Genomic DNA, 26,911 nt, shown 5'->3' on the forward strand with positions numbered 1-26,911 from the left:
ATCGAAAAAGCAAGAGAGTTCCAGAAAAACATCTATTTCTGCTTTATTGACTATGCCAAAGCCTTTGACTGTATGGATCACAATAAACTGTGGAAAATTCTGAAAGAGAGGGGAATACCAGACCACCTGACCTGCCTCTTGAGAAACCTATACACAGGTCAGGAAACAACAGTCAGAACTGGACATGGACCAACAGACTGGTTCCAAACAGGAAAAGAAGTACCTCAAGGCAGTATATAGTCACCATGATTATTTAACTTCTATGCAGAGTACATCATGAGAAATGCTGAGCTGGATGTAGCACAAGATGGAATCAAGATTGACAGGAGAAATATCAATAACCTCAGATATGCAGAAGACACCACCCTTATTATGGCAGAAAGTGAAGAAGAATTAAAGAGCCTCTTGATGAAAGTGAAAGAGGAGAGTGAAAAAGTTGGCTTAAAGCTCAACATCCAGAAAACTAAGATCATGGCATCCGGTTCCATCACTTAATGGCAAAAAGATGGGGAAACAGTGGTTGACTTTATTTTCTTGGGCTCTAAAATCACTGCAGATGGTGACTGTAGCCATGAAATTAAAAGAAGCTTACTCCTTGGAAGCAAAGTTATGACCAAACTAGACAGCATATTAAAAAATGGAGACATTACTTTGCCAACAAAGGTCCGTCTAGTCAGGCCTATGGTTTTTTCAGTATTCATGTATGGATAGGAGAGTTGGACTATAAAGAAAGCTGAGTGCAGAAGAATTGATGTTTTTGAACTGTGGTGTTGGAGAAGACTCTTGAGAGTCCCTTGGATTGCAAGGAGATCCAACCAGTCCATCCTAAAGGAAATCAGTCCTGAATATTCATTGGAAGGGCTGATGTTGAAGCTGAACCTCAAATACTTTGGCCACCTGATGTGAAGAGCTGACCCATTTGAAAAGACCCTAATGCTGGAAAAGATTGAAGATGGAAGGAGAAGGTGACAACAGAGAATAACATGGTTGGATGGCACCACTGCCTTGATGGAAATGAGTCTGAGTAAACTCTGGGAGTTGGTGATGGACAGGGAGGCCTGGCATGCTGCAGTCCATGGGGTCGCAAAGAGTCGGACACGACTGAGTGACTGAACTGACACTGAAATCGAAAACTGAGCTATGACAGACTCAATCCTAGTATGCAAGGTCTTGTTAAATTAAAAATCAATAAGGTAACAGTAATAAATTAAAGAATTGTTGTTTCTATGATAATAACAGACTGAAAACTTTCACAAGACTCAAAAAGGGTGAGTCACTAAAAGAAAATAAAGGCTATGTTACTTTGGGGTTGAAGACTAAAGCAAAATAATAAAAAATGAAATGGATTCTGCACTGAAGATCGCATGGCTGAGCCAAGAGGGACAGGGTTTATACTTCTACTAGAAAAAAAGTAAAAAAAAGCTGCATAAAATATATAAAATAATAGCTTTTAGATGTTGGAATGTCAGGCAGAGAAGGTCAGTAGTATAGGCAGAGGAACCCAGACAGAGACTGGGAATCTCCCTGAGTTGAGGAAAAGAAGCTGGGACTATAGACGGCAGGGTAGCTAAATTATTACGTGGCACAGTACCTGAGATGCACATGACAGTGAGCTCCGTAAGTCTGCAGAAAGACCCCAGCAAGTCTTCAGCTGAGTACTCAGGAGCATGTGCATGTGAAGAAACCACCCAATGCTGAGGAAAGAATGGAAAGAGCAGATAGGACAATATCTGGAGCAAATATAGGGCCTGGGGTACTTCTGTGTTCCAACGAATTAGAACAGAAAAGCCTTGTAATTCATCAAGAAAAGTACAAAAAATGTTTTACCCTAGTACCTGGGTAAAGTTAACCTTAGACTAAATGCTGCATTGGTCCACTTTACAAACCTTGATAAAAAAGTCTTGAAAAGACCAAACATTAATTATGTCCCAGAAAAAAGTGGATGATAATTTTCAGAATGTCTTGTTTGGCACTCAACAAAACCCACAGTGGCTGGCATCTAATAAAAATGGTGAGGCATTCAAAGAAGCAAGAAAATGACTCATAAGAATGAGAAAAATCAATCAAAACAAACAAAACCGGAAATAATGCAGATGATGAAACTAGTAAAATAAAAAGTAAAAAAGAGTTACAACTAAATTCATGTGTGCAAGAGGCTACAGGAAAGCCTGGAGAGAATAAAAGAAACATGAAGAAAATGACCCCAAAGATTAGCATGAAAGAATGGCATAAACTAGTTTATAAATTTTAAAACGTCTTACTCCCTGGAAGGAAAGTTATGACCAACCTAGACAGCATTATTAAAAAGCAGAGACATTACTTTGCCAACAAAGGTCCGTCTAGTCAAGTCTATGGTTTTTCCAGTAGTCATGTATGGATGTGAGAGTTGGACTATAAAGAAAGATGCATGCTGAAGAATTGATGCTTTTGAACTGTGGTGTTGGAGAAGACTCTTGAGAGTCCCTTGGACTGCAAGGAGATCCAACCAGTCCATCCTAAAGGAGTTCAGTCCTGGGTGTTCATTGGAAGGACTGATGCTGACGCTGAAATTCCAATACTTTGGCCACAGTATCATGTGTACCAACATATGTGAAAAAGGTGTCCAAACCAAGATAAATGAATTAAAAAAATTAGAAAAATCCATGGCTAAAAGCTTCTGAAACTGATAAAAATCATTAATCTACAGATCCAAGAAGGTCAACAAAATCTCATGATAAACACAAAGAGGTCCATATCTAAACAGATAAACAAACTGTGGAAAGATAATAAAAATGGTAAAGAAAAGAAAAATGAACAATACAAAAAAAGTAACTCATGATGTACAGGGGGAAAGCAAGACTAACAACTGAGTTTTTATTCAGAAAATATGAAGTACAGTAAGTGGCAGAAAGGCACCAAGTTATTGCAAGGAAAATAAAACTGTCCACCAAGAATTCTACACCCAGCAAATCTATCTTTTAAAAATGATGTGAAATAATGCATTTCCAGATAAAGAAAGACTGCTAGCACACTTGCCTTACAAGAAACAGGAAAGAAAGTCCTTCAAACTGAAAGGAAATATAACTCTATATAATAGCTTGCATTCACAGAAGAAAATGAAGAATGTTAGAAATGCTAACAACAGGGTAAACAGAGAAGACAGAGTGAACATTAACTTGTTTACTTTCATTGAATAGCATAAGATTTTGATAGTGGATTATGGTTAAGATGGCACTGTTAAGCCAATAGCAAACAGAGATAAAAGATACATGACAATAACACTACAAAGGAAGAACAAGAAAACGGAGATACAATGAAGCAAAGAAACTGTATTTATGTGAAGTTAGTCATGCTAATGGGATGAAATTTCTGTAGCAACCATAAGGAAAATAAAGAGACTGTTTAATCATTAAAACCCAATATCCATCTCTAGGCTCTCTATAAGAGACATGTTTCACATTCAAAGACACAAGCAAGTCGTAAGTAGAAGGATGAAAAAAACGTCACACATCAAGTGAACAGGAAAGAGTTTTAGGTATGTTATTATTAGGCAAAGAAGCCTTAAAAAGAAGACATTTCATATTAGAAAAGGACATTTCATAATAATAAAAAGGTCTATGGAAAGATGTAACAAAATAGAATATATTCTTCTATGCACATGGAGTATATTTTTGGAAGAGGCAATCTAGTAAACCTGTCTCTCACAATTTTTATTGAATATTATACTGGAGAGTCAAGGTAAGTATTAAAAGTGTCTTTGCTCACAAAAGACATGATCCTGTATGTAGAAAATCTTAACGAATCTAAAAAAACAGAACACTGAAACTACAGAATTGATGAAAATATTTTATAATTTTTGAGGAATAAAGGAATTATATTTTTAACATATTGATAAGAAGGAGTCTAGAACAAAAATTAAGGAAACAACTCCCGTTTATAACAAAATAAAAATGAAAACATATAGAAATAAATTTAATAAAAGCAATAAAGACATATACTGAAAATAATAAAAATTGGTAAGAAAAACTAAAGAATATCTAAGTAAATGAAGATACAACCTATACTCACAGAATGGAAAATGCAATATAATGAGGAAGGCAATTCTCTCCATATTGAAGTATTGATTGATTATATTCTCCATCAAAATTCCAGAAAGCTTTTATGTAAAGACAATCTAATTATAAAATTTTATGTTCTCACTTTTATGTAGAATCTAAAACAGTGAACTTACAGAAATACAGAGTACAAAGATGGTTGCCAAATGCGAAGGGTGGGGGTAAAGTGGGGAGGTACTGATCAAAGAGAATAAACTTCTGGTTTAAGATAAAAAGGGGTTAGGGACCTAACGTACAGTACGGCGACTATAGTTAACCATAATGTATTACACAGTTGAAAACTGCTAAGGGAGTAATTCCATAACTATAAATTAAAAAAGGTGAGGTGCTGGAGGTATTAACTAACCTTACTGGAGGTTAATCATTTCAAAATATATGTGTTTCAAAGGACTTTGTTGTACACCTTAAACGTACATATCTTATATGTCAACTAGATCTCAATAAAGCTTTTTAAAAAAATTTCAAAAGTACTGAGATCAATACAGGTGGTATGGGTATAAGAAAAGATTAAAAAATCCAAAAATAAAACTTTGCATTTATAGTAATATGACTCCCAAGAAAAGTGCTAAAGCAACTCAGCTGAAGAACAGCCTTCCACCAACGGTGCTTCTGAAAATAAACACCTATATGCAAAAAGTATACTTATACCCTTATATACACCATATACAAAAATTAACTTAAAAATAGTTTATATAAATTCATTTAAATGATTAAACCTCTAGAATATAACGCATAAGAATGGGTTAGGCAAACTCTTCACAGATATGACATCAAAAGCATGACCAAAGAAGAAAAATGGATAAATTATTGTGTTGAATTTGAAAACTTTTGCTCTTCAAAAGGTACCATGAAGAAAGAAAATAAAGTCATAGGCTGGGGAAAATTATGGAAGTCATTTATGTGATAACACACCAGTATTAAGAATACAAAAAGTACTCTTATAATATCCCTCTTGATAATTGTTAGAATAAAAAGCAGAAGATGAGTAAAGACAGAAAAGACTTAACCAACCATCAACCAACTCTGACCTAACTGGCATAAAAACAAAAGCATGATACATACTGTTTTCCTACTCAAAAGGAAAGTTTATCACAATAGAACATACTGTGGTACATAAAACAAATCTGATTAAACCTAAAAACACTTGAATCATACAAAGTATATTCTCTGACTAAAACGAAATTAAATTAGGAGAAAATAATAGGAAGTTTTGAGATATTTGCAAATATACAAAAAACTTCTAAATAATCCATGGTTCAAAAAAATATGCCCAAAGGGAAATCAGAAAGTATTTTGAACTAAATGAAAATGGGAACACCACACATCCAAATCTAGGGAAAACAGGTACAGCACTGCTAAGAAAGAAAATTACAGGAGTAAAAAAGCTCCAATACTTTGGCCACCTGATGCTAAGAGGAGAGTCATTGGAAAAGACCTTGATGCTGGGAATGATTCAAGGTAGGAGGAGAAGAGAGTGACAGAGGATGAGATGGTTGGATGGCATCATCAACTCAACGGACATTGTCTGACTCTGTGACCCCATGGACTGTAACCCACCAGGTTCCTCTGTCCATGGGATTTTTCAGGCAAGATTATTGGAGTGGGTTGCTATTTCCTTCTCTAGGGGATCTTCCCAACCCAGGGATTGAACCCAGGTCTCTTTACCATCTCAGCTACCAGGGAAGCCCAATGGACATGAGTTTGAGCAAACTCCAAGAAACTGAATGACAAGCAAGCCTGGTGTGCTCCAGTCTATGGGGTCGCAAACAGTTGAACACAACTAACTGACTGAACAACAAAAGAATTATAGCAGAAAGAAAAGCAAGGATTAAATCAACAATCTCCGTTTCCACCTTGAGAAACTAAGGACAAAGGAAGTAAACCTAAAGAAAGCAGAAGAAAGAAAATAATAATAAAAAGAGCAGTCCTCAAGTTAAACAGAAAACAAGAACAGTGAAGAACCAAAATCTCATTCTCTTAAGAAAAAATAAGTATAACTGATTAGCTCTAGACAGAAGATACGTGAGAGAGACATATGCAACCACCAATATTATGAATAACTTTATATTGATACTTTGGGCTTCTCAGGTGGCTCAGTGGTAAAGAACCCACCTACTAAGCAGAAGATGCAAGTTTGATCCCTGGGTCAAGAAGATCTCCTGGAGAAGGAAATGGAAACTCATTCCAGTATGCTTCCCTGGGAAATCCCATGGACAGAGGAGCCTGGAGGGCTGCAATCCATTGGGTTACAAAGGAGTTGGACACAATTTAGCAACTGAATACCAAACACATGTTGATACTTGCTGAATATACTTCAACAACTTAGATGAATATATATATATACATATATATATATTGTAAAACAAACTGAACAGGCTTAAAACTACTAAAAAAAATTAATCTGTAGTTTAAAAGATTCCTAAACAGACAACTCTAGGACCCAATGGTTTAATTCCTATCAGAAGAAGAAATAATACTGAATTATTAAACTGCTCCAGAAAATTAAAAAGGAGAGAATAATCACAACTCATTCTACAAAGCCAGCATCTCCCTGGTACCAAAAGCAGTCAGAGGTATCTGAATAAAATTTAAAAACTTATATATGTATGTGTGTGTGTATATATATATATATTCCTCTTAAATACAGATGGAAAAATTCCTAGGAAAATTTCAGCAAATGACATCCAACAATAAAAAAAGAAAAAGAATAACAGAGAGAGGAGCAGCCAAGATATTGGAGTAGAAGGATCTGAAACTTACCTCCTCTCATGTGCAAACGAGTATCAGAACAATGTACAGAATAACTACCTGTGAAGAGTATAATCCATCAAAAAAGATTTTGTAAAACAAAAGACAGAAAGAAGCAACACAGTAAGATAGGTACGAGGTACGAACTCACAATATAATCAAATTCCATACCCCGGGTGGGCAATCCACATGCTGGAGAATAATTATACTACAGAGGTTCTCTGTAGGAGTGAGAAGTATGAGTCTTACATCAGGCTGTCTAGGCTGAGGGTCCAACACTTGGGAAGAGGAGTGCCAAGAGCCCCTGGCTTTGAAGGACAGCAGGGCTTGACTACAGGAGTTCTACACGATTGGGAGAAACAGATTTCACTCTTAAAAGGTGCACACAAAATCACATGTGCACTGGGACAAAGAACAAAAGTAGTAATCTGACAGGAGCCAGACTTTCTTGCTTGTATTAGAGGGTCTCCTGGGGAGTTGGGGAGGGTGGCTAAGGCTTACCCTGGGGACACAGACACTAGACAGACATATCAGAGTATTCATCTGCATAAATGCATAAGTGCTCGTTAATACAAAGTGCTGGCCCCATCCAACAGCCTGTAGACTCTAGTAATGGAATGCCTCAGGCAAAACAACTAACTGGGTGGGGATGTGCCACTGGACAGGCTGCCTAAGACTTCCTGAGCCCACATCCACCTAAAGACAGGCCCACAGACAGGGCCTCCATCACTGGGGGGTCAAGACCCAGCTCTGCCCATCGGGGGGCCAAAACTCAGCTCTGCTCCTCCCACTAAGAATCCTGCACAGACCTCTAGACCAGTCTCACCCACCAGAGGGCAGACAACAGAAGCAATAAAACGACAGTCAGGCAACTTGCAGACTGAATCTCCAAATGCAGGCCAGCTGTACCCTGGTCCTTAGATAAGGAGAGAGGCGTGCACTGCTTGGAACTATATGACATATCCTACAGAGGGGCCACACTTCCACAACGTTGAGAAATGTAATCAACCTATTACACACATACAAATGGCAATTCAGACAAAATGATATGACAGAGGAATATGTTTCAGACAAAAGAACAAGATAAAGCCACAGAAGAACAACCAAGAGATGCGGAGACAGGCAATCTACCTAAGCGTGCAGAGTGATAACTGTAAAGATGACGGAAGGTACTGAGAGAAGCATGGATGCATGGAGCGAGAAATGAGGCATTTTAAACAAAGAGTTAGAAAATATAAAGAATAAGCAAAACAGAAGAATACAGTAACTGAAGTGAAAAATGTAACAGGAGGAGTCAACAGTAGATGACATGAGGCAGAAGAATGTATCAGCTGGAAGACAGAGTAGTGAAAATCACTGCCACAGAATAGAAAAAAAAAATGATATAAAATGAGGAAGTTTAGGAGAATTCTGGGAAATCATCAAGCAGATTAATATTTACATTACAGGGGTCCCATAAAGAGAGGGGAGAGGTTGAGGAAGAACTTGAAGAGCTAGAAACTTTCCTAACCAAGGAAAGAAAATAGTCACCCAAATTTCCACACAGGATTAATCCACAGAGGAACACCCGTAGACACACTGTAACCAATTAACAAAAGTTAAAGTTAAAGAGAGAACATTAAAAGCAAGGGAAAAGCAACAAACATACAAGTTAATTCACATAAGGTTATCAGCTGATTTTCCAGCAGAAACTGCTAGCCAGAAGGGAGTGGCACAATATACCTAAAGTGACAAAAGAGAAAAGCATATGACAAAGAATACTCTACCAGCAAAGCTCTTGCTCAGATCTGATGGACAAATCAAAAGCTTGATAGACATGCAAAAGATGACATAATTCAGCACCAGCAAACAAGCTTTACAACAAATGTTGAAAGAAGTTCTCCAGGCTGAAAAGAAAAGGCCACAACTGGAAACAAAACAAAACTGACAAAATTGAAAAGCTCACTGATAAAGGCAAAAGAAAAAGTCTCTATCTTCTATGATTTTTCAGGTACCTTCATAATTTCTTCTTCCTAAAATTTTTATTATTGTGAGGAAAGAACTGTTCCAGGTATATTTTCTGGTCCAGTCTTTCAGGGAATTGAATTTTTTCATTAATAGAATTGTGGAAACACCAAAATAAATGGAAATCTGAAGGCACAATGTCTGCTGAATACAGTGGATAAATCAGAATTTCCCAGTCAAGCTGTAAGAGTTTTTACCTGTTATCAAGGAAACATGTGGTCTTGTGTTATCATGATGAAACAGATTATGTGTTTTCTGTCAACTAATTCTGTATGCATATCATCATGGGCTACTTTCAGTTGGTTTAACTAGGAACAGTATTTTTTTTTTTTTAATTAGTTGGAGGCTAATTACTTCACAACATTTCAGTGGGTTTTGTCATACATTGATAAGAATCAGCCATAGATTTACACGTATTCCCCATCCCGATCCCCCCTCCCACCTCCCTCTTAGGAACAGTATTTGTTGGAACTGCTTGGATCTCTGGAAGGAGCTCTTAGTAGGATTCCTTTCCAATCCCACCATATACACAACATAACCTTCTCTGGATGAAGAGTGGCCTTTGGTGTGGTTGGGGTTGGTTCATTTCACTTGCCCTAAGAGGTCTTCCATTCCACATTACCAAGATGGTGGAAATGATTTTCGATGCTTGATTTAGATATTTTGAGTATCTCAGCTATCTCCTGTAACACTGATTGTTTTCAGTTAAAGTCTTGATTTGACTGCCATCGACTTCAACTGCTCTATCCGACCTTGGAGCATTTCCTGCAAGAAATCTCCAGCATGAAACTTTGCAAACCACTTTTGACATCTTTGATTAGTCACAGCACCTTCTCTACACAGTGCACAAATCTTTAGCCACTTTAACGGGAGAAAGTGAAGAGGAACTAAAGAGTCTCTTGATGAGGGTGAATGAGGAGAATTTGAAAAAGCTGGCTTAAACCTCAACATTTAAAAAGTGAAAACCATGATATCTGGTCCCATCACCTCATGGCAAATATTTGGGGGGGAAGTGAAAACACTGACAGATTTTATTTTCTTGGGCTCCGTAATCACTGCGGACAGTGACTGCCGCTACAAAATTAAAAGATTCTTGCCCCTTGGAAGAAAAGCTAAGACAAACCTAGACAGTGTATTAAAGGAAATCAACAGCGAATATTCATTGGATGTTCTGATGCTGAGGCTCCAATACTTAGGCCACCTGATGGGACGAGCTGACTCATTGGAAAAGATCCTGATGTGTGGAAAGATTGAGGGCAGGAGGAGAAGGGGGCAACAGAGGATGAGATGGTTGGACAGCATAACTGACTCAATGGATATGAGTTTGAGTAAACTCTGGGAGATAGTGAACGACAGGGAAGCCTGGCATGCTGCAGTTCATGGGGCTACAAAGATCTGGACATGACTTAGCAAATGAACAACGTGGCAAAAGAATCAGGAAAAAAAAATAGATCTACATTCATGTACAGTGAGTGCCCTCACACAAACATGCAAGTTGTGACATTTCAAAGATGAGAACGCATGTTTGCATGTCCAATCTACGTAAGTCAGTTCACACGTCCGGCACACACTGTCACGGGCGTGCACCCTCCACAACTGGCTGTCTTTCTGTGCCTCACTGTGCGACACTGGACACAGTGCAGTGGAGCAGGGCCTTTAGGTCAGTCCAGGGCGTCTGGGTAAGCCTAAGAGCAGCGGTGATGTAAGTGGTACTGCTAACAAGTGCCAGGAATTGGAACCTCAGAGAAAAAACAAAGAAGAGAAAGAAGTGACTCAAAGACTGAAGAGATCCATGATGCGGGAAATGGCAAGGGAATTTTATTTGAGGAAGTGTTATTTGTTTGTAGGCACAGGACCTTAATGTGGAACAGTACATGAAGCTTGCAGCAGCGGTTCAGAATGCAATCCAGTGGTACTGTGTCATCTATGGTAAGAAAAATAGAGCTACTACCCACATATCACAGGATCTCTTTTTTTCCCCAAGAGAGTACACAGAACTGAAACCCACAAGAAACCAGAAACTGTGCAATCATCGTCAGGTGTGAGTGAAATTGCACCTTGCTCTCTGTCTCTTATTGCTGACAATCCTTCAGCTCTACCATCTCCCGCCCATCCTCCCTCCTATAGTCAGCACCTCTTCTTGCTTATTCACTTGATGCCAACTCCTGTATGTCAGCTGCTGTAATACTGTACTTTTTACAATACTGTAAAGATTAAAAATGTTTGTTTGTTTTTTGTGTATTACTCGTGTATAGAAGTATCATAAAACTATTACACCATGGTACTGTACTATATGGGCTTCCCTGGTAGCTCAGCTGGTAAATTCACCTGCAATGCAGGAGACCTGGGTTTGATCCCTGAGCTGGGAAGACCCCCTGGAAGAGGGCATGGCAACCACTCCAGTATTCTTGCCTGGAGAATCCCCATGGACAGAGGAATCTGGTGGGCTACAGTCCATGGGGTTGCAAAGAGTTGGACATGACTGAGTGACTAAGTACAGTACTGTACCATATAGCCAATTGTGTTAGTTAGGGGTTCAGGGTAACTTTGTTGGACTTATCAACTCATTGAACTTAAAAATTTGCTCTCAGGACAGAACTCATGCTCGTGTAGGGAACTTACAGCATGTGCGTGTGTGAATTTGTGTGTGTGTGTGTGTGTGTGTGTGTATCTAAGTCACTTGCAGTGTACCAGAAACATGATAATGTAAATCATTTGTACTTTAAAATATAAATCTGAATTTATAGTGATAAAAACATTCAAATGAAGAAAAATAATACATCATGATTATGTGGGTTTTATCTCAAGAACTTAAGGTTGAGTTAACATATGAGAAATCAACCAAATTAACTCACCACATTAATAGTCTTAAAAAAGAAAAACCACAAAATGATCTCAAAAGATGGAGAAAAGTACTTGACAAAATTCAGCATTTATTCCTAATGAATCTCAGAAAACCAGGACAAGACATGAAACTTCCTGAACTCAACAAAGTTAATCTATGAAAAACTTACAGTTCAGTCTTAAGAATGGAAGACTTTAATTTTATTAGTGAAAGAAATCAGAAGGAGACAAGAAAGAGAATCAGGAGTACACTATGTAAATTCTATTTCTATAAAATTTTAGAAAATGTAAACAAATGAGTTAGCTGATTAATGATTGCTTAAGGATGGGGAAGGTGAAGAGTGGTAGGAAGAGAGGAATTACAAAGTGTCATGAGAAATCTTTTCAGGATATGGACATACCTTGCCTGTGACTTTTACAGGTGTGTGTGTATATGTGCCAAAACATTAAATTATGCATTTAAATGTACAATTTATTTTATGTTAATTATCTTTATGTATGTATGTACACGCTCAGTCGCACACATACTCATGTGCGACTCTCTGCAACCCTCTGAGCTGCAGCCTGCCAAGCTCCTCTGTCCACAGGATTTTGCAGGCAAGAATACTGGAGGGGGCTGTTGATTCCTTTTCCTGGAGATGTTCCTACCTTAGTGATCGAACCCATGTCTCCTGTGTTTCTTGCACTGCAGACAGATCCTTTAACTACTGAGCCACCAGGGAAGTCGAAAAAGACTGCACAGCAGGGATATGGAAATTCTTGCATTTTTGAAAATTAATTTGATGATAATTTATTATGAAGTGAAGGTCGCTCAGTCATGTCTGACTCTTTGCGACCTCATGGACTATACAGTCCATGAAATTCTCCAGGCCAGAATATTGAAGTGGGTAGCCTTTCCCTTCTCCAGGGGATCTTCCCAACCCAGGCCTTCTGCATTGCAGGTAGATTCTTTTTTTTTTTTTTTTTTGCAGGCAGATTCCTTACCAGCTGAGCCACCAGGAAAGCCCAGTATATGCAAGGAAGAGCATGTGATTCTCCATTCAGAGAATCCACACTCAAAGTAAAAGCCTTGGTTCTATTTCAAGAGTTTTATATTTTGAATGACATCAAAATGATTTAAAGTAAATTATCAAAGTTACAATTTTTCCTTAAAAAAAAAATTCCCCCTACTTTCTGTTTTAATTAACTTTTAAAATTAACTGGCCCATCACAAGTTTCAAATGTGTCTAAAAAAAGTCCTATTATCTGTATCTGTGTCTTATCTATGTAAACATCATGCCTAATAGAAAGCAACAAGCATATGTATTTGATTCATTAATTCTCTATGACATACACTCATGTAGTTTATATTTTAAAAGTTCACAGGTTTTACAGAGAGACACTTGCAATAGAGCACGACAAAAATACTTCAGGAATATTTTGCTCCTATTTTCATGTATATAGTTGAAGGTAAAGAAGAATGATATTACAGAGATGCTGCATTAACTGCAGAGGTGCCCTTTCCTGTACACATTTCTCCCATAACAATTTTTAAAACACCGCTGGTTAATTTGATCATATAATAAGATGTGTACAATGGGGCATTGAGCATGGAATTTAATTCTTTCAAAAATGAAGATAATGAAACCATATTAAGGCCACATTAACTTACTGATATCTTATTAATTAAATTAAATTAGTACAAACACAAGTACATAGGAAGTCTTTAACAGTATATATTCTGAATCTGGAAGAACATGTCAGTGATAGTTGTGGTCCAATTTTGACCACAGTTAATAGCATGACATTTATTTAGCTTTCATATACAAAGGTGCTTTCTAGCTAATGAAACAAGTAATTAAAGAGTTCATGTTTTTATAATTAAGTAGGACTACAAAGAAGCAACAAATTAAGTTAAAAATCTAGATGATTTTTAAAATCCCTTACCGGTATCTATGAACAAATATACCCTTAAAAATAGAGTTCATCATATTTTCGATCTCATCCTGATTTTCTTGTAGCTGAAATGAGAAATAAATATAAATTAAAATACTAATAATTTTATTTGAAATAAAGAGTTCCAATTATTTTAAATTCATGACTATTCTCATTCTGTGTAATTTTCAATCTTTCTTCTTAAGTATTGTACAACAGATGTCTTAAATTACCAAGATCCTTTCATTTTTTCTACAGCTTTACTATGTTGGCTTAGAACCTCTTTCTGTCTCTCTCAACATGTATTACTGGAGAAGGAAAGGGCAACCCACTCCAGGGTTCTTGCCTGGAGAATCCCAGGGACTGGGGAGCCTGGTGCGCTGCTGTCTATGGGGTCGCACAGAGTTGGACACGAGTGAAGTGACTTAGCAGCAGCAACATGTATTACACAATGACTGAAAAAGAGTGGTATGGTTTAAGTGTGACCAGATGACTATCACAAAATAACATCTGCTTTGGGAACAGGCCTCAATTTCTATACCTCTCCTGTGCAAACCAGGTCCCCTGCTTGGTTTTACTTCTCTCAGTAACAGATAATTCTTGATTATTCTATTTTCCATTGTACAGGAAAGTTCTTATTCTACCTAAAGTATCCAAATATTAGTCTACATCTGATTAGCCTCAAAGTAAGCGTAGGTCAAATTCCCAATATAGGAGGAATACAAGGCAGCAAGCATCTTAGCCATTAGTAATGAAATGTAACAACAAAATAAATACTATAGAAAAGAGATAAAGAAATTTCAGACATTACTACTCATTGGAGTTAAAATCTGAGTTCAATTACTACTCAAAAGGAATAAAACCAGCGATACAAAAAGTACATTTAATACTGTGACAATAAAATACCTTCAGACCTCCTCTTTTGCTATACGCTTTATTTTCAGTTTTACTGAAATAAGTTTGGGAATCATTCAAATTATTGAAACTTACTTTAAATTTACTTTTTCTACCTTTATTATATAAAAACTTAATAATTTATATAAGAGGTATGCAGTTTGGTTAGCAGGACTTACTAAAGAACAATTCCAAAACTTATTTACAATTATTTCTAGTATGGAATGTGCTATGAGTTGTATTGTGTTCCTCAAAACTTCATATAGAGAAGTCTTAACTCCTAGACCTCAAACCTTATTTGGAAATAGGGTTGTAGCAGATGTAATTAGTTAACTTGGAGTCATAAAGGAGTAGAATGGACCTCAAATCTAATATGACTGATGTCTCCTTTTTATAAGGAGAAACTTAGACACACAGTGAGAAGGCCATGTGAAGATTAGAGTTAACTTCTACCTTCCAGCCTACACAACTGTGAGACAATAAATTTCTGTCCTAAAGAAAAATCAGTTTGTGGTATCTGCTATAACAGATACCTGAGCCCTCCAATACATCATAGACTATGATTTAATCAATCATAAGTTTGTTCCTTCTTATTGCCAGTTATAACCCAGTATTTGTTGACAGCGATATGTTTATAGCACTGAGATCTTATTCTTTTTTCAAGTTAAAACAGAGATTAATACTGCACATCTAAAATTTTATTTCTGATTGGATGAAAAAATGTTGCCTATAAAAATCCAGTTTAAAATCATTTTCAACCATATATGAAACTTTCACTATAAAATTGGGGCCAATCATATTATTCACAGAAATGTCTCATTCATCTACAACTATACAGTCTTTGGCTTTCTTGTGGAATGCAACTTTGTTGGCCCCTAGTTCTGATGTTAGTATTTACTGTGCTTTCTGGTTTCATAGTTTGAAAATCTTTCTGAGTTATCTAACTCTCAGACTATCTTCTTTCTAAACAGGGTTGTTTTGTGATACTCTTCTGTCATCACACTGTACTCAGATAACCACTGGCTGGAATCAAATGCCAGATTCATTTGAAAACTTTGAGATCAAATAATCTAGCTTTAAAAAACAAACTGAAGAATCTCAGTTACTGTGAAACTTACCTCTTTACGTTTTTGAAGTAGTAACTCCAACCTTTCATTGGCTCTCTTCCCAATCATTTTATTCCTCTCAGCTTCATACTGTCTCTGTGTATTATCCTGATGAATACTGAGGTTTAAGGCAACATTCACCAGAGCAGTCATGAGCTTCATGGCTATGAAGTAAAGGAAGATTACAGTATTCATCTGTGAATCAGAACTTCAAAAGTTTACAATTTTGTAACAGAAATGGATGATGGAAGAAAACTAGTCAACTTCTATGTTTTATAATCTAGGCATAGTTAAAATAAAAAGAAAAATTATATTATGGAAATAAAGTCATCATTTTAGTCCGCAAAAATTTTCTCTGTCTCAGTGTCCCTATAAGCTTGGCTTAATAATACTCCTACGAAAAGCAGACTCATCCTGGGAGTTCTCTGGTGGTGCAGTGGCTAGGAATTGGCACTTTCACTGCCATGGCCCTTGGGTTCAATTCCTGGTTGAGGAACTAAGATCCTGAAAGCTGCATGATGCAGACACAAACAAGTAACAATAATAAAAAAAATCCCAAACCCAAATACCACCCTCACCCCCGCAACTGACACATTCTAATTATCAGCATGAAGAACTCAAATAGTATCTTCAAAAACTCCTTTCCCTCACCTTCAAACATACACAAATCTAAGTGTGTGCATGTGTGCTCTGTCACTTCAGTCGTTTGCAGCTCTTTGCAACCCTATGGACTGTAGCCCACCAGGCTCCTCTGTCCATGGGATTCTTCAGGCAAGAATACTAACCAAGCCTTTTAGACCTCACTTCTGGCTACCAGTTCTGTGTATACAATTGCTTCCTTAATACCTGTGCTTAGAGGCCTCAGAGGTGTCTCAGCTGTGTACAATCAATTCATGACTTTTATTCCCATAGATGGATCTTTCCCTGTGTTCCTCACCTCAGTGAATGGCATAACTTTTGATTCCTGAAAAATGGACTGAACCTATGAAACACATTAAATTCATCAAAAACATATTTTGTGAATTTCTTATTGATCTATTTTCCTCAGTCACAGTGTTCATGTACTTTTAAATATTCACCTGTATTTACAAATCTTTTAAAATATTTTCAAACTTCTGTTTCAAATCCTCTGAGGAACAGGTATGACACAATACTTAATCTTTTGTCTACTCCTATTTAGTTTCATCATTGAGATGATGAGAGTATAGGAAAATCTGTTAAAGGAACAGAAGAACTTGTGATGGAAAAATAATCTTCCCTTTTTTCCCTTTAGTTTACTTATCTGCAATATGAATGCTCAGTTACTACTGAGTGTTTTGGAAGAACCAATACAAACACATACATAATTAAATGAGCCTGCATTTCTTTTAAAATTTCCAAAATTTCCTTTAATTACACAAAAACACATAGACATAATGCTGTATCTATATCTATCCCTACACACATACACACATGTTATTCTGAAACTCTACGTTTTGGATACTATCAGTTGATACTGCCCTCAAACCAAAATATAAGACAAAAATCCTAAAAACAAAATGCATTTAAGTTAGTGAGCTGTTAGAAATGTATTTAAATTAAAATTTTTCTCTTTTCCTAAGAAACAACATCTAAATATAATATATTGAGAAATCTTGTGTTTCAAAATATAGGCTAGTGATTTGACAGCATTTTACACACTGTCAGTAGAATACTGCTGAAAGCTAAAAGTACTTTTAAAATTAACCTGTATAATAAAGAATATCTCAAAGACACAACTGATTAGGGGCATTCAAACTGCCTAAGTCAAGAATAACTTTTCCTTTAGGGATAATATTTTAAGGGAGTTTGCCCTAAGCATACAAAGTCATAATCTCCTACCCAAATGGAGTTTAATTCCGTTTATACTTCTAGACTTCTAAAATAAAATGACTTGAAGATCAAGGAGTTGGAAAGCATTTAAATTTACACCAACTCTGTCTGGAATAAATCAGTGGAAGCTGAGACATTAATGCTCTTGAACTTAACCATTTTTTGTTTTGTTATATCACCTTGTGACCCCAGATTCAAAACTCCCCAACTATTGGTTGTGTAATGACCCTTCTCACACTCTAGTATATATCAACAACAAAATATATCAACATACTAAAAGAGAAGAAATGTAAAATGATCAGTATATTTTTAGAAATATATTAGATATGATAGTGCAGTAGTTAATGTTTATGAATATGTAAAATTTAAACTTCACTGAAACTTTCACCTTAAATATCAACATACAAGCAAATACAGCTAGTGAAGAAGACTCCTAACTTAACAATATAGATACAATATGGGGATTGTGATACGGATGAGAGACCCCTGAAAAAAGACTCATTCCTGCATAAAGTGAGCATGAATTACGATTTACTGGTATTATTAAAAGAATTTTATAAATTAATAATCCTACAGGAACTCAGCCTGGTCTATGATATGGACGTTCAAAGTGTCTTCTCTTTGTTTACCAAAGTGAATACTTCATTTAGCATTCACATTTTAGAGGTTAGCTATCGAATGACAAACTTGTTCTCTTGCTGTACTACTAAGAGTGTGCTATGCAAATATGTGCACAATACAAATGGCTTGTTACCAGTTCAGTAAAGTATAAATCTGTTGTTAAATGATTTGGTTTGGCCTCTTGTGCTTCTGTTAAAATCATAACAAGAACATGCTCTGGGGAGCTGCTGATTCCAGAAGAGAGAAATTTTAAGCACATCTAATCCAAATTGCAGCTTGGAGTCAAAACACACTTGCAGCCTAGAGTCTAGCCAGCTAATCCCTATTTAGTCCATAGAGACTTCCAAGAAAAACTATAAACTTATTAGTGAGAAAAATAAACGTTTCTTGCTGTAAGAAAAAAAAAAGTATAAATTTGAAAGTAAGTTTTTAGAAATTTTTATAACAATCTGACAGAATAATCTTATATATATTGAGTCTATTAACAAAATGACACTAAGAATGTAATGTAAAAACCAGTCTTTCGCCACAAAAAATACTTATTTAGTGCTTCCCATTCATCTGCCAATCCAGACTAAGCACTGTTCTGAGTATCAGAAGCTGAAAAGTGAATGAGACAGTATCTGCTTCCATAAACTTATTGTCTAGTGAGGAGAACGCAAAGTATCAATAGATAATATAAAAAAAAATCTATCAGTTAAAAAAATAAAATATGGTTAAGAAAAATAAAGTATGGTAGAAAGGACAGAACACAATTGCACTTGTTTCATATGCTAGCAAGGTAATGTCCAAAATCCTTTGACTATGCCAAAGCCTTTGACTGTGTGGATCACAATAAACTGTGGAAAATTCTGAAAGAGATGGGAATATCAGACCACATGACCTGCTTCTTGAGAAACCTGTATACAGGTCAGGAAGCAACAGTTAGAAGTGGACATGGAACAACAGACTGGTTCCAAATAGAGAAAGGATCTATATCAAGCTGTATATTGTCACTGTACTGATTTAACTTACATGCAGAGTACATCATGAGAAACACTGGGCTGGATGAAGCACGAGCTGGAATCAAGACTGCCGGGAGAAATATCAATAACCTCAGGTATACAGATGACACCACCCTTATGGCAGAAAGTGAAGAACTAAAGAGCCTCTTGATGAAAGTGAAAGAGGAGAGTGAAAAAGTTGGCTTAAAGCCCAACAGTCAGAAAACAATGATTGTAGAATTCGGTCCCATCTCTTCATGGCGAATAGGTGGAGAAACCGTGGAAACAGTGGCTGACTTTTATTTTATTGGGCTCCAAAATCACTGCAGGTGGTGACTGCAGCCATGAAATAAATAGACGCTTACTCCTTGGAAATAAAGTTATGACCAACCTAGAGAGCATATTAAAAAGCAGAGACATTACTTTGTCGACAAAGTTCTGTCTAGTCAAAGCTATGGTTTCTCCAGTAGTCATGTATGGATGTGAGCTGGACTATAAAGAAAGCTGAGCGCCGATAAATTGATGTTTTTCAACTATGGTGTTGGAGAAGACTCTTGAGAGTCCCTTGGACTGCAAGGAGATGCAACCAGTCCATCCTAAAGGAGATCAGTCCTGAATGTTCACTGGAAGGATTGATATTGAAGCTGAAACTCCAATACTTTGGCCACCTGATGCGAAGAGCTGACTCATTTGAAAAGACTCTGATGCTGGGAAAGATTGAAGGCACAAGGAGAAGGGGATGACAGAGGATGAGATGGTTGGATGGCATCATCGACTCAATGGACCTGAATTTGAGTAAATTCCGGGAGTTGGTGATGGACAGGGAGGCCTGGTGTGCTGCAGTCCATGGGGTCACAAAGAGTTGGACATGACTGAGCAACTGAACTGAACTGAAGCTTCAACAGTACATAAGCCAAGAAATTACAGAAAAAAAGCTGGATTTAGAAAACGCAAAGGAACCAGAGATCAAATTGCCAACACCCATTGCATCATAGAAAAAGCAAGGGAATTTCAGAAAAACATCTTCTACTTCACTGACTATGCTAAAGCCTTTGACTGTGTGGATCACAGCAAACTGTGGTAAATTCTGAAAGCAGTGGGAATACCAGACCACCTTACTTGCATCCTGAGAAACCTGTATGCAGGTCAAGAAGCAACAGTTAGAACCAGACTAATTAGATTAGATTAGAACCAACAATTTTGACTGCCTAGTTCAAAACTGGTAAAGGAATACGTCAAGGCTATATATTATCACCCTGCTTATTTAACTTCTATGCAAAGTATATTGTGCAAAATGCTGGATAACATTGTAATGGATGAAGCACAAGCTGGAATCAAGATTTCCAGGAGAAATATCAATAACCTCAGATATGTAGATGACACCATACCAATGGCAGAAAATGAAGATGAACTAAAAAGCCTCTTGATGAATTTGAAGGAGGAGAGTGAAAAAGCTGGCTTAAAACTCAACATTCAAAAAATGAAGATCATGGCAACCGGTCCCATCACTTCATGGCAAATAGATGGGGAAAAATGGAATGGAAAAATAGTGACAGACTATTTTCTTGGGCTCCAAAATCACTGTGGACAGTGACTGCAGCCATGAAATTAAAAGACACTTGCCCCTTGGAAGAAAAGGTATGACAAACCTAGACAGTGTATTAAAAAGCAGACACATCACTTTTCCGACTAAGGTATGTGTAGTCAAAGCTATGGTTTTTCCAGCAGTCATGTATGGATGTGAGAGCTGGACCATAAAGAAGGCTGAGTGCCAAAGAATTGATGCTTTCGAACTGTGATGCTAGAGAAGATTCTTGAGAGACCCTTGGATAGCAAGGAGTTCAAACCAGCCAATCCTAAAGGAAATCAATCCTGAATGTTCATTGGAAGGACGAATGCTGAAGCTCCAATACTTTGGCCACCTGATGTGAAGAGCCGATTCACTGGAAAAGACCCTGATGCTGGGAAAGACAGATGGCAGGAGGAGAAAGGGGCAACAGAGGATGAGATGGTTGGATGGCATCATCAATTCAATGAACGTAAGTTTGAGCAAATTCCAGGAGACAGGAAAAGACAGGGAAGCCTAGTGTGCTGCAGTTCACGGGGTCACAAAGAGTTGGACATGACTGAGCAACTGAAAAACAACAACAAAAGAGGACAGAGAGCAAACAGGCTGGTTAAGCCTCTCTGAAGAGCTCACAATTAAGCACAAACTGAGGCGATGAACATGATTCTATAACAGAATTGTGTCCCAGGGAGAGGGAATAAAAAGTGCAAAGGTTATGAGGTAAACTGTTCATAAAAAGAGCAACATATTAGTGTGGCCGAAGCATAGAAACAGGCAAGAGACAAGGCTGAGGAGGAAATGAAAAGGCCAGGTTACAAGAGTTTTACTAGGAACTAGTTAGAACACAAGAATGAAATCTAAATGAGATATGACTCACTGGAAATTTTGGTGTGGGTGAAAAATAGCCTGATTTGTATTTTAAAATGCTGTGTGAACATTTATAGAAGAGTAAAAGTGGAAGAAGGAAGACCAAATAGAAGAACACTGAAAAAGAGCTGCACATATTTTGTCAAAACCTTATTAAGTTGATTCTCAAGTTTTGGGCCTTAAGCAACTCAGTAAAGCAATCCTGGCTTTGATTAGAGTGCAGTAAGAGGTAGAGAGAAAATTAGATCTGAAATATATTTCCAAGGTAAAGCTGAAAGAATATGATAATATAGGAAATTAGAGAAACAGGAAATGCAAGGGAAATTAGAAAGTCTTGTGCTTATTAGGTATTTAAGTGGAAACGGGGCTTTCTAGGTGGCTCAGTGGTAAAGAACCTGCCTGCCAATGCAGAAGGTGCAGATTTGATCCCTGGGTCAGGAAGATCACCTGGAGAAGGAAATAGCAACATGTTCTAGTATTCTTGCCTGGAAATCCCATGGACAGAGGAGCCTGGTTGGCCTCAGTCTATGGGGTTGCAAAAGGAGTTGAACACAACTTAGCAACTAAACAACAAGTGGAGATGGTTAACAGATATGCATCCTCATCAAAATACTGGTTTCTAAAGCCATTAAACTGGATGTCATATTGATTCAATGGACTACAATTTAGTCACTGGAAACAAATGAGGCATGATCTGTATGCTGAAAAGAAGTCTACCAGTACACTTGTTAATGGGGAAAAAAAGATGATTGTCAGTGTGTATATTATATTATCATTTATGCAAAAAGAAGGAATGCATTATTTATTATTATGTGCCAGTCAGTCTTCTAAGCTCTTAACACACTTATTCATTTGTACCTCACAACTCTATGAAGTACTATAATTATTTCTTTATTATATAAGAGAAATCTGAGGCACAGATTAGAGATTTGGCAATTATACAGCCAGTAGCTGGCAGAGATATAACTTGATTACAGCCATCATTCTCCACAGTCTAAGCTCTTAACCACTATACCATACTGCCTCTCACTGAATATGCATTTGCTATCATATTCATAAAATATCATTGGAAAGATACATTAGAAATAGGAAACTTAGGATGCATTCAGAGAAGAGAATTTGTTGCCTGAGAGCCACGGGTAGAAGAGTGACATTTCATCACATAACATTTTTAAATCTGGAATTTTAAATCAAATGACAGCATTACTCTCCTACCATAATTATTTTTTAGTAGAAATAATAAAAACATGGAATCTGTTTTCACTTTATTCACTGAGGAGTAACTAAAGATATAAAAAAATGAAAAGATCTTTAGATTGAGTCCTGAGATAATTAAGTATTTACAGTTTAGCTTTCTAAGATCCATCAATAGCATTTAAGAAGGAAGAAGTAGCTATGTCTTTCAAGAAAGAGAAAGGTAACAATGGAACTGCCCAGTGATTAGGACACTAAGAAGGTAACTGCCAACCTCAACAAGAGCAAAGGCAGTGAAGAGGTAGAGATAAAAACCCTACTGGAGTGGGTCTGAAGACAGTAAGAGGAGAGTGAGTAAAGACAGTAAACAGAAATAGTTCTTTGAGATCTGCTATAAAGAAAAGGAGAAAAGTAGGACTGTAGCTAAGGAGCATGCGGAAACAAGGGATGGTAGGATGGTCAGTCTTAGGCATCAACTTGGCTAGGCTATCAGCTCAGTTCAGTTGCTCAGCCGTGTCCGACTCTTTGCGACTCCATGAACTGCACCACGTCAGGCCTCCCTGTCCATCACCAACTCCTGGAGTCCATCCAAACCCGTGTTCATTGTGTTGGTGATGCCATCCAATGATCTCACTCTCTGTTGTCCCCTTCTCCTCCTGTCCTCAATCTTTCTCAGCATCAGGGTCTTTTCAAATTAGTCAGCCCTTCGTATCAGGTGGCCAAAGTATTGGAGTTTCAGCTTCAAAATCAGTCCTTCCAATGAACACCCAGGACTCATCTACTTTAGGATGGACTGGTTGGTTCTCCTTGCAGTCCAAAGGACTCTCAAGAGTCTTCTCCAACACCACAGCTCAAAAGCATCAATTCTTCAGCACTCAGCTTTCTTTACAGTCCAACTCTCGCATCCATACATGACTACTGGAAAAACCATAGGCTTGACTAGACGGACCTTTGCTGGCAAAGTAATGTCTCTGCTTTTTAATATGCTGTCTAGGTTGGTCATTAACTTTCCTTCCAAGGAGTAAGCGTCTTTTAGTTTCATGGCTGCAGTCACCATCTGCAATGATTCTGGAGCCCAGAAAAATAAAATCAGACTCTGTTTTCTGGCTAGGCTGTGGTATCCAGTTATTTAAACAAACATTAACCCAGGTGTTACTGTGAAGCTATTTTGTAGATAAAATTAACAGCTATAAGTAAAGGAGACTACCCCCAATAATGCGGTGGCCTCATCCAATCAGCTGAATGCCTTACAAGCAAAAACAGAGTGGTTCAATAGAAGCAATTTCTCCTTCAAGACTGTACAACTCCTCCCTAAGTTTCTGGCCTACAGGTCTGCCCTACAGATTTTAAAATAGCCAGCTCCAAAAGTGTATGTGTCATTCAGTAAAATAAATCTTCCTCCCTCCAAATACACACACACACACACAATATAGCTTAATGGTTGTTATGCAAATAAGTAAGCAAGTAACAAACTATTTTCCAATGTTCCCTTTCTGAAGAGCCCTAACTGATACAAAGTGTTTCTAAAAGATAAGGGCTGTTACAGCATACAAAATAATGATAAGGGTGTTGGGGAATTGAAGCAGGAGAGACAGAGAGAGAGAACTTCTTGAGGTAGTGAACAGGGATTGGATCCACTGCACAAGTGCAAGGACTGATCTTAGGTAGACAGCACCCTCATAAGAGAAAAGGCAGAGAATATGTGTACAGGTACAGCTAAGATAAGTAGATTTAATCCTTGAAGGATTCTATTCTGTTCCTATAAAGCTAGCAAGATAATCAGCCAAGTGTAAAGAAAAGAGGTGAGCAGACATTATAGGTTTGAGGAGAAGGTATGAAATAATATTATAAGAAAGGAATATCCATAGCATAAAATACTGTAATAGGATTGCTAGGTAGAAATGAGAGAAAAATGTAAAAAGCCCAGTCATTATGTGTTTTTCTACACTCACTTTCAACACCACTGGTTCAGTTATGGCGCAGGTGATAATATGAGGTTTTCCTAAGGGATATAATAGAGGGCAAACAGGCAAGGATGTTAAGGGTCCTTCATGAGAAGGACATGATTATAATTAATCTGGGTAACAGAATCTAAGCTAGGAAAGTGGAGGAAGTAAGGACATCAAGAGCACTAAACAAAGAGGATCAGGAATTTAACGGCCTAGTAGAGTAAAAACAATACTGGAGCTGGGAACATATAAAACAAAAACAGGGACAAAAGGTATCAGCAAATAGGATGGCTGAAACTAAGATTATGGACACTGGCCATTTAATCATTATTCAACAATTTGCAATTATGTTTTCTTAAACATAAAAATGAAAACTAAAAATCTGCCCTTATATTTAGTGATACCTACTATACTTTTGAAAAATATTACTGCAAACTCTAAAACTTTCATAGTGGGACAAAACTAAATTTTAAGGAGAGATATGATTATCTTCCTTTTTTAAAAATTGAAGTATCACTGATTTACCATGTTAGTTTCTAGTGTACAAGAAAGTGATTCAGCTATGCACATATATACATATTCTTTTCCATAATGTTTTATTTTTACATATAAAATATACTATGTATTTTTACATACATATTTTACATAATGTTTACAGAATAGTAAATATAATTCTCTATGCTATACAGTACAACCTTGATGTTTATCTGTTTTATATATAGTACCTTGTATCTGCAAATCCCAAATCCTAACTTATCCCCCACCTCCATTCCCAATCATACATTTCTTCTGTATGTGAGTCTGTTTCTGTTTTCTAAATAAGTTCATGTGTATCACATACCATATGTCTTTCTGACCACTAGGTCTACCCATGTTGCTGTAAATGGCATTACTTCATTATTTTTTAAGGCTGAAGAGTATTCCATTGTAATCATGTTTCTTCTTTAGTTTTAAAAAACTTATTTAAAAAAAAAAAAGGTTGACAAGCTTCCACTTTACAAAGAATATTTAATAAATCTTTTGTCTCTTAAAAACCCAACCAAAATAATGAGAAAACAATTTTCATCCCCAATAAATCCAGAAAAACACTTGGAATGCCAAACCATAATATGTTAATATATGTATATGAAAAGCAGATGGATGAAGTATGCAAATCACACTAAATGATCAAAAAAGCTTGACAACTGTATTTAAAGAAAAAAGACAAACACAAAGCAATTTTACTCTGTAGAACCCAGAAGCATTAAGGAACTGGAGAAGTACTGGCTTTTATAGAAGATGGAATGAAGTAAGGTCTAAAAACAGGAGCATTTCACAGTCTGTATAATAAGCAATTAAATCTCCACTTGAACCAAGGCAGTCACGTAATTCCTCCAACACAAACTCATCTTGGAAGTTAAAAAAGTTTATTCCCTAAAGAACATAAACAAGAGATTTGGATTCATCAGATACAGAGGAGGGATACATGTGAAGCACAGAGTGCCCTGGGTGCTCCTTCACCCTGTATAACTCCCAAATGGTAGAGGCAACCAGACCTGAGACTGAAAGTTCCTTTTGCGAAGAAGCGGAACTTCCCCAGGGAAAATAATTATCAACACCAACCTTCTATGGTTCACAATGAAAACGCTAAGTGACCACAGGACCACCCTACAGTGATGGTCACCAAAAAGGTTAAAGTCATTGCCACTGCCTGTCAACCACAACACGCACACACACAGGCAGTCAGTTCTTTAGTCTCTCATTGTTAGCAATGACTAGAGAGCCAACAGATACTGAAGGAAAGCTTCCCATGAAAGACACTGATAAAAGAGAACTGAAAAAGAGGTCAGAAGGAGCACCAAAAAAACAAAAACAAAACTTCTGAGTAATAATGCTGTTAAAGAGATAAGAGAAAATGTTTCACCCATGATAATGTTAAAAAACGACATGGAGAATGGAAGAGAACTCTTAGAATATTTAAAACGATAATGAAAATTACCTCAATAAAGTTGAAGAAATACAAGCAAAGTGAACAAAAAGAGTAAGGAATGAAAACTAAAAGAGAAATAACAAGAAACTTAGGACTGATTCAACAGATTAACATCCAAGTAAAATATATTCAGCAGAGAGTGCCCAGAATAATGAATGGGAAATTATATATCTATATATATCAGGATATATCACCATGATATTTCATAAAATAAAGCTTCTACAGACAAGAAACAGGATCAAAATTAAAAGTTTGAAAATGTACTGGAATTCTCAACAGCAATGCTGGAAAAAGATGAAAAATTCT

The 26,911-nt window shown here is 37.0% G+C and overlaps 1 protein-coding gene across 2 annotated transcripts in view; it reads right to left on the reverse strand.

Moving 5' to 3' along the window:
* The window catches only part of STAG1 (STAG1 cohesin complex component), a 504,547-nt gene that overhangs the window by 150,660 nt on the left and 326,976 nt on the right, over positions 1-26,911 (reverse strand). For both annotated transcript variants that reach the window (XM_061167656.1, XM_061167655.1), the window contains 2 exons: positions 15,617-15,768; positions 13,617-13,690 (listed from right to left, as the gene is read on the reverse strand). In XM_061167656.1, the coding sequence (XP_061023639.1) occupies positions 13,617-13,690; positions 15,617-15,768 (226 nt within the window). The remainder of the gene's footprint in view (positions 1-13,616; positions 13,691-15,616; positions 15,769-26,911) is intronic.

This window comes from Dama dama, chromosome 19, assembly GCF_033118175.1.
Source record: "Dama dama isolate Ldn47 chromosome 19, ASM3311817v1, whole genome shotgun sequence".
In the NCBI taxonomy this organism is placed as follows: Eukaryota; Metazoa; Chordata; class Mammalia; order Artiodactyla; family Cervidae; genus Dama; species Dama dama.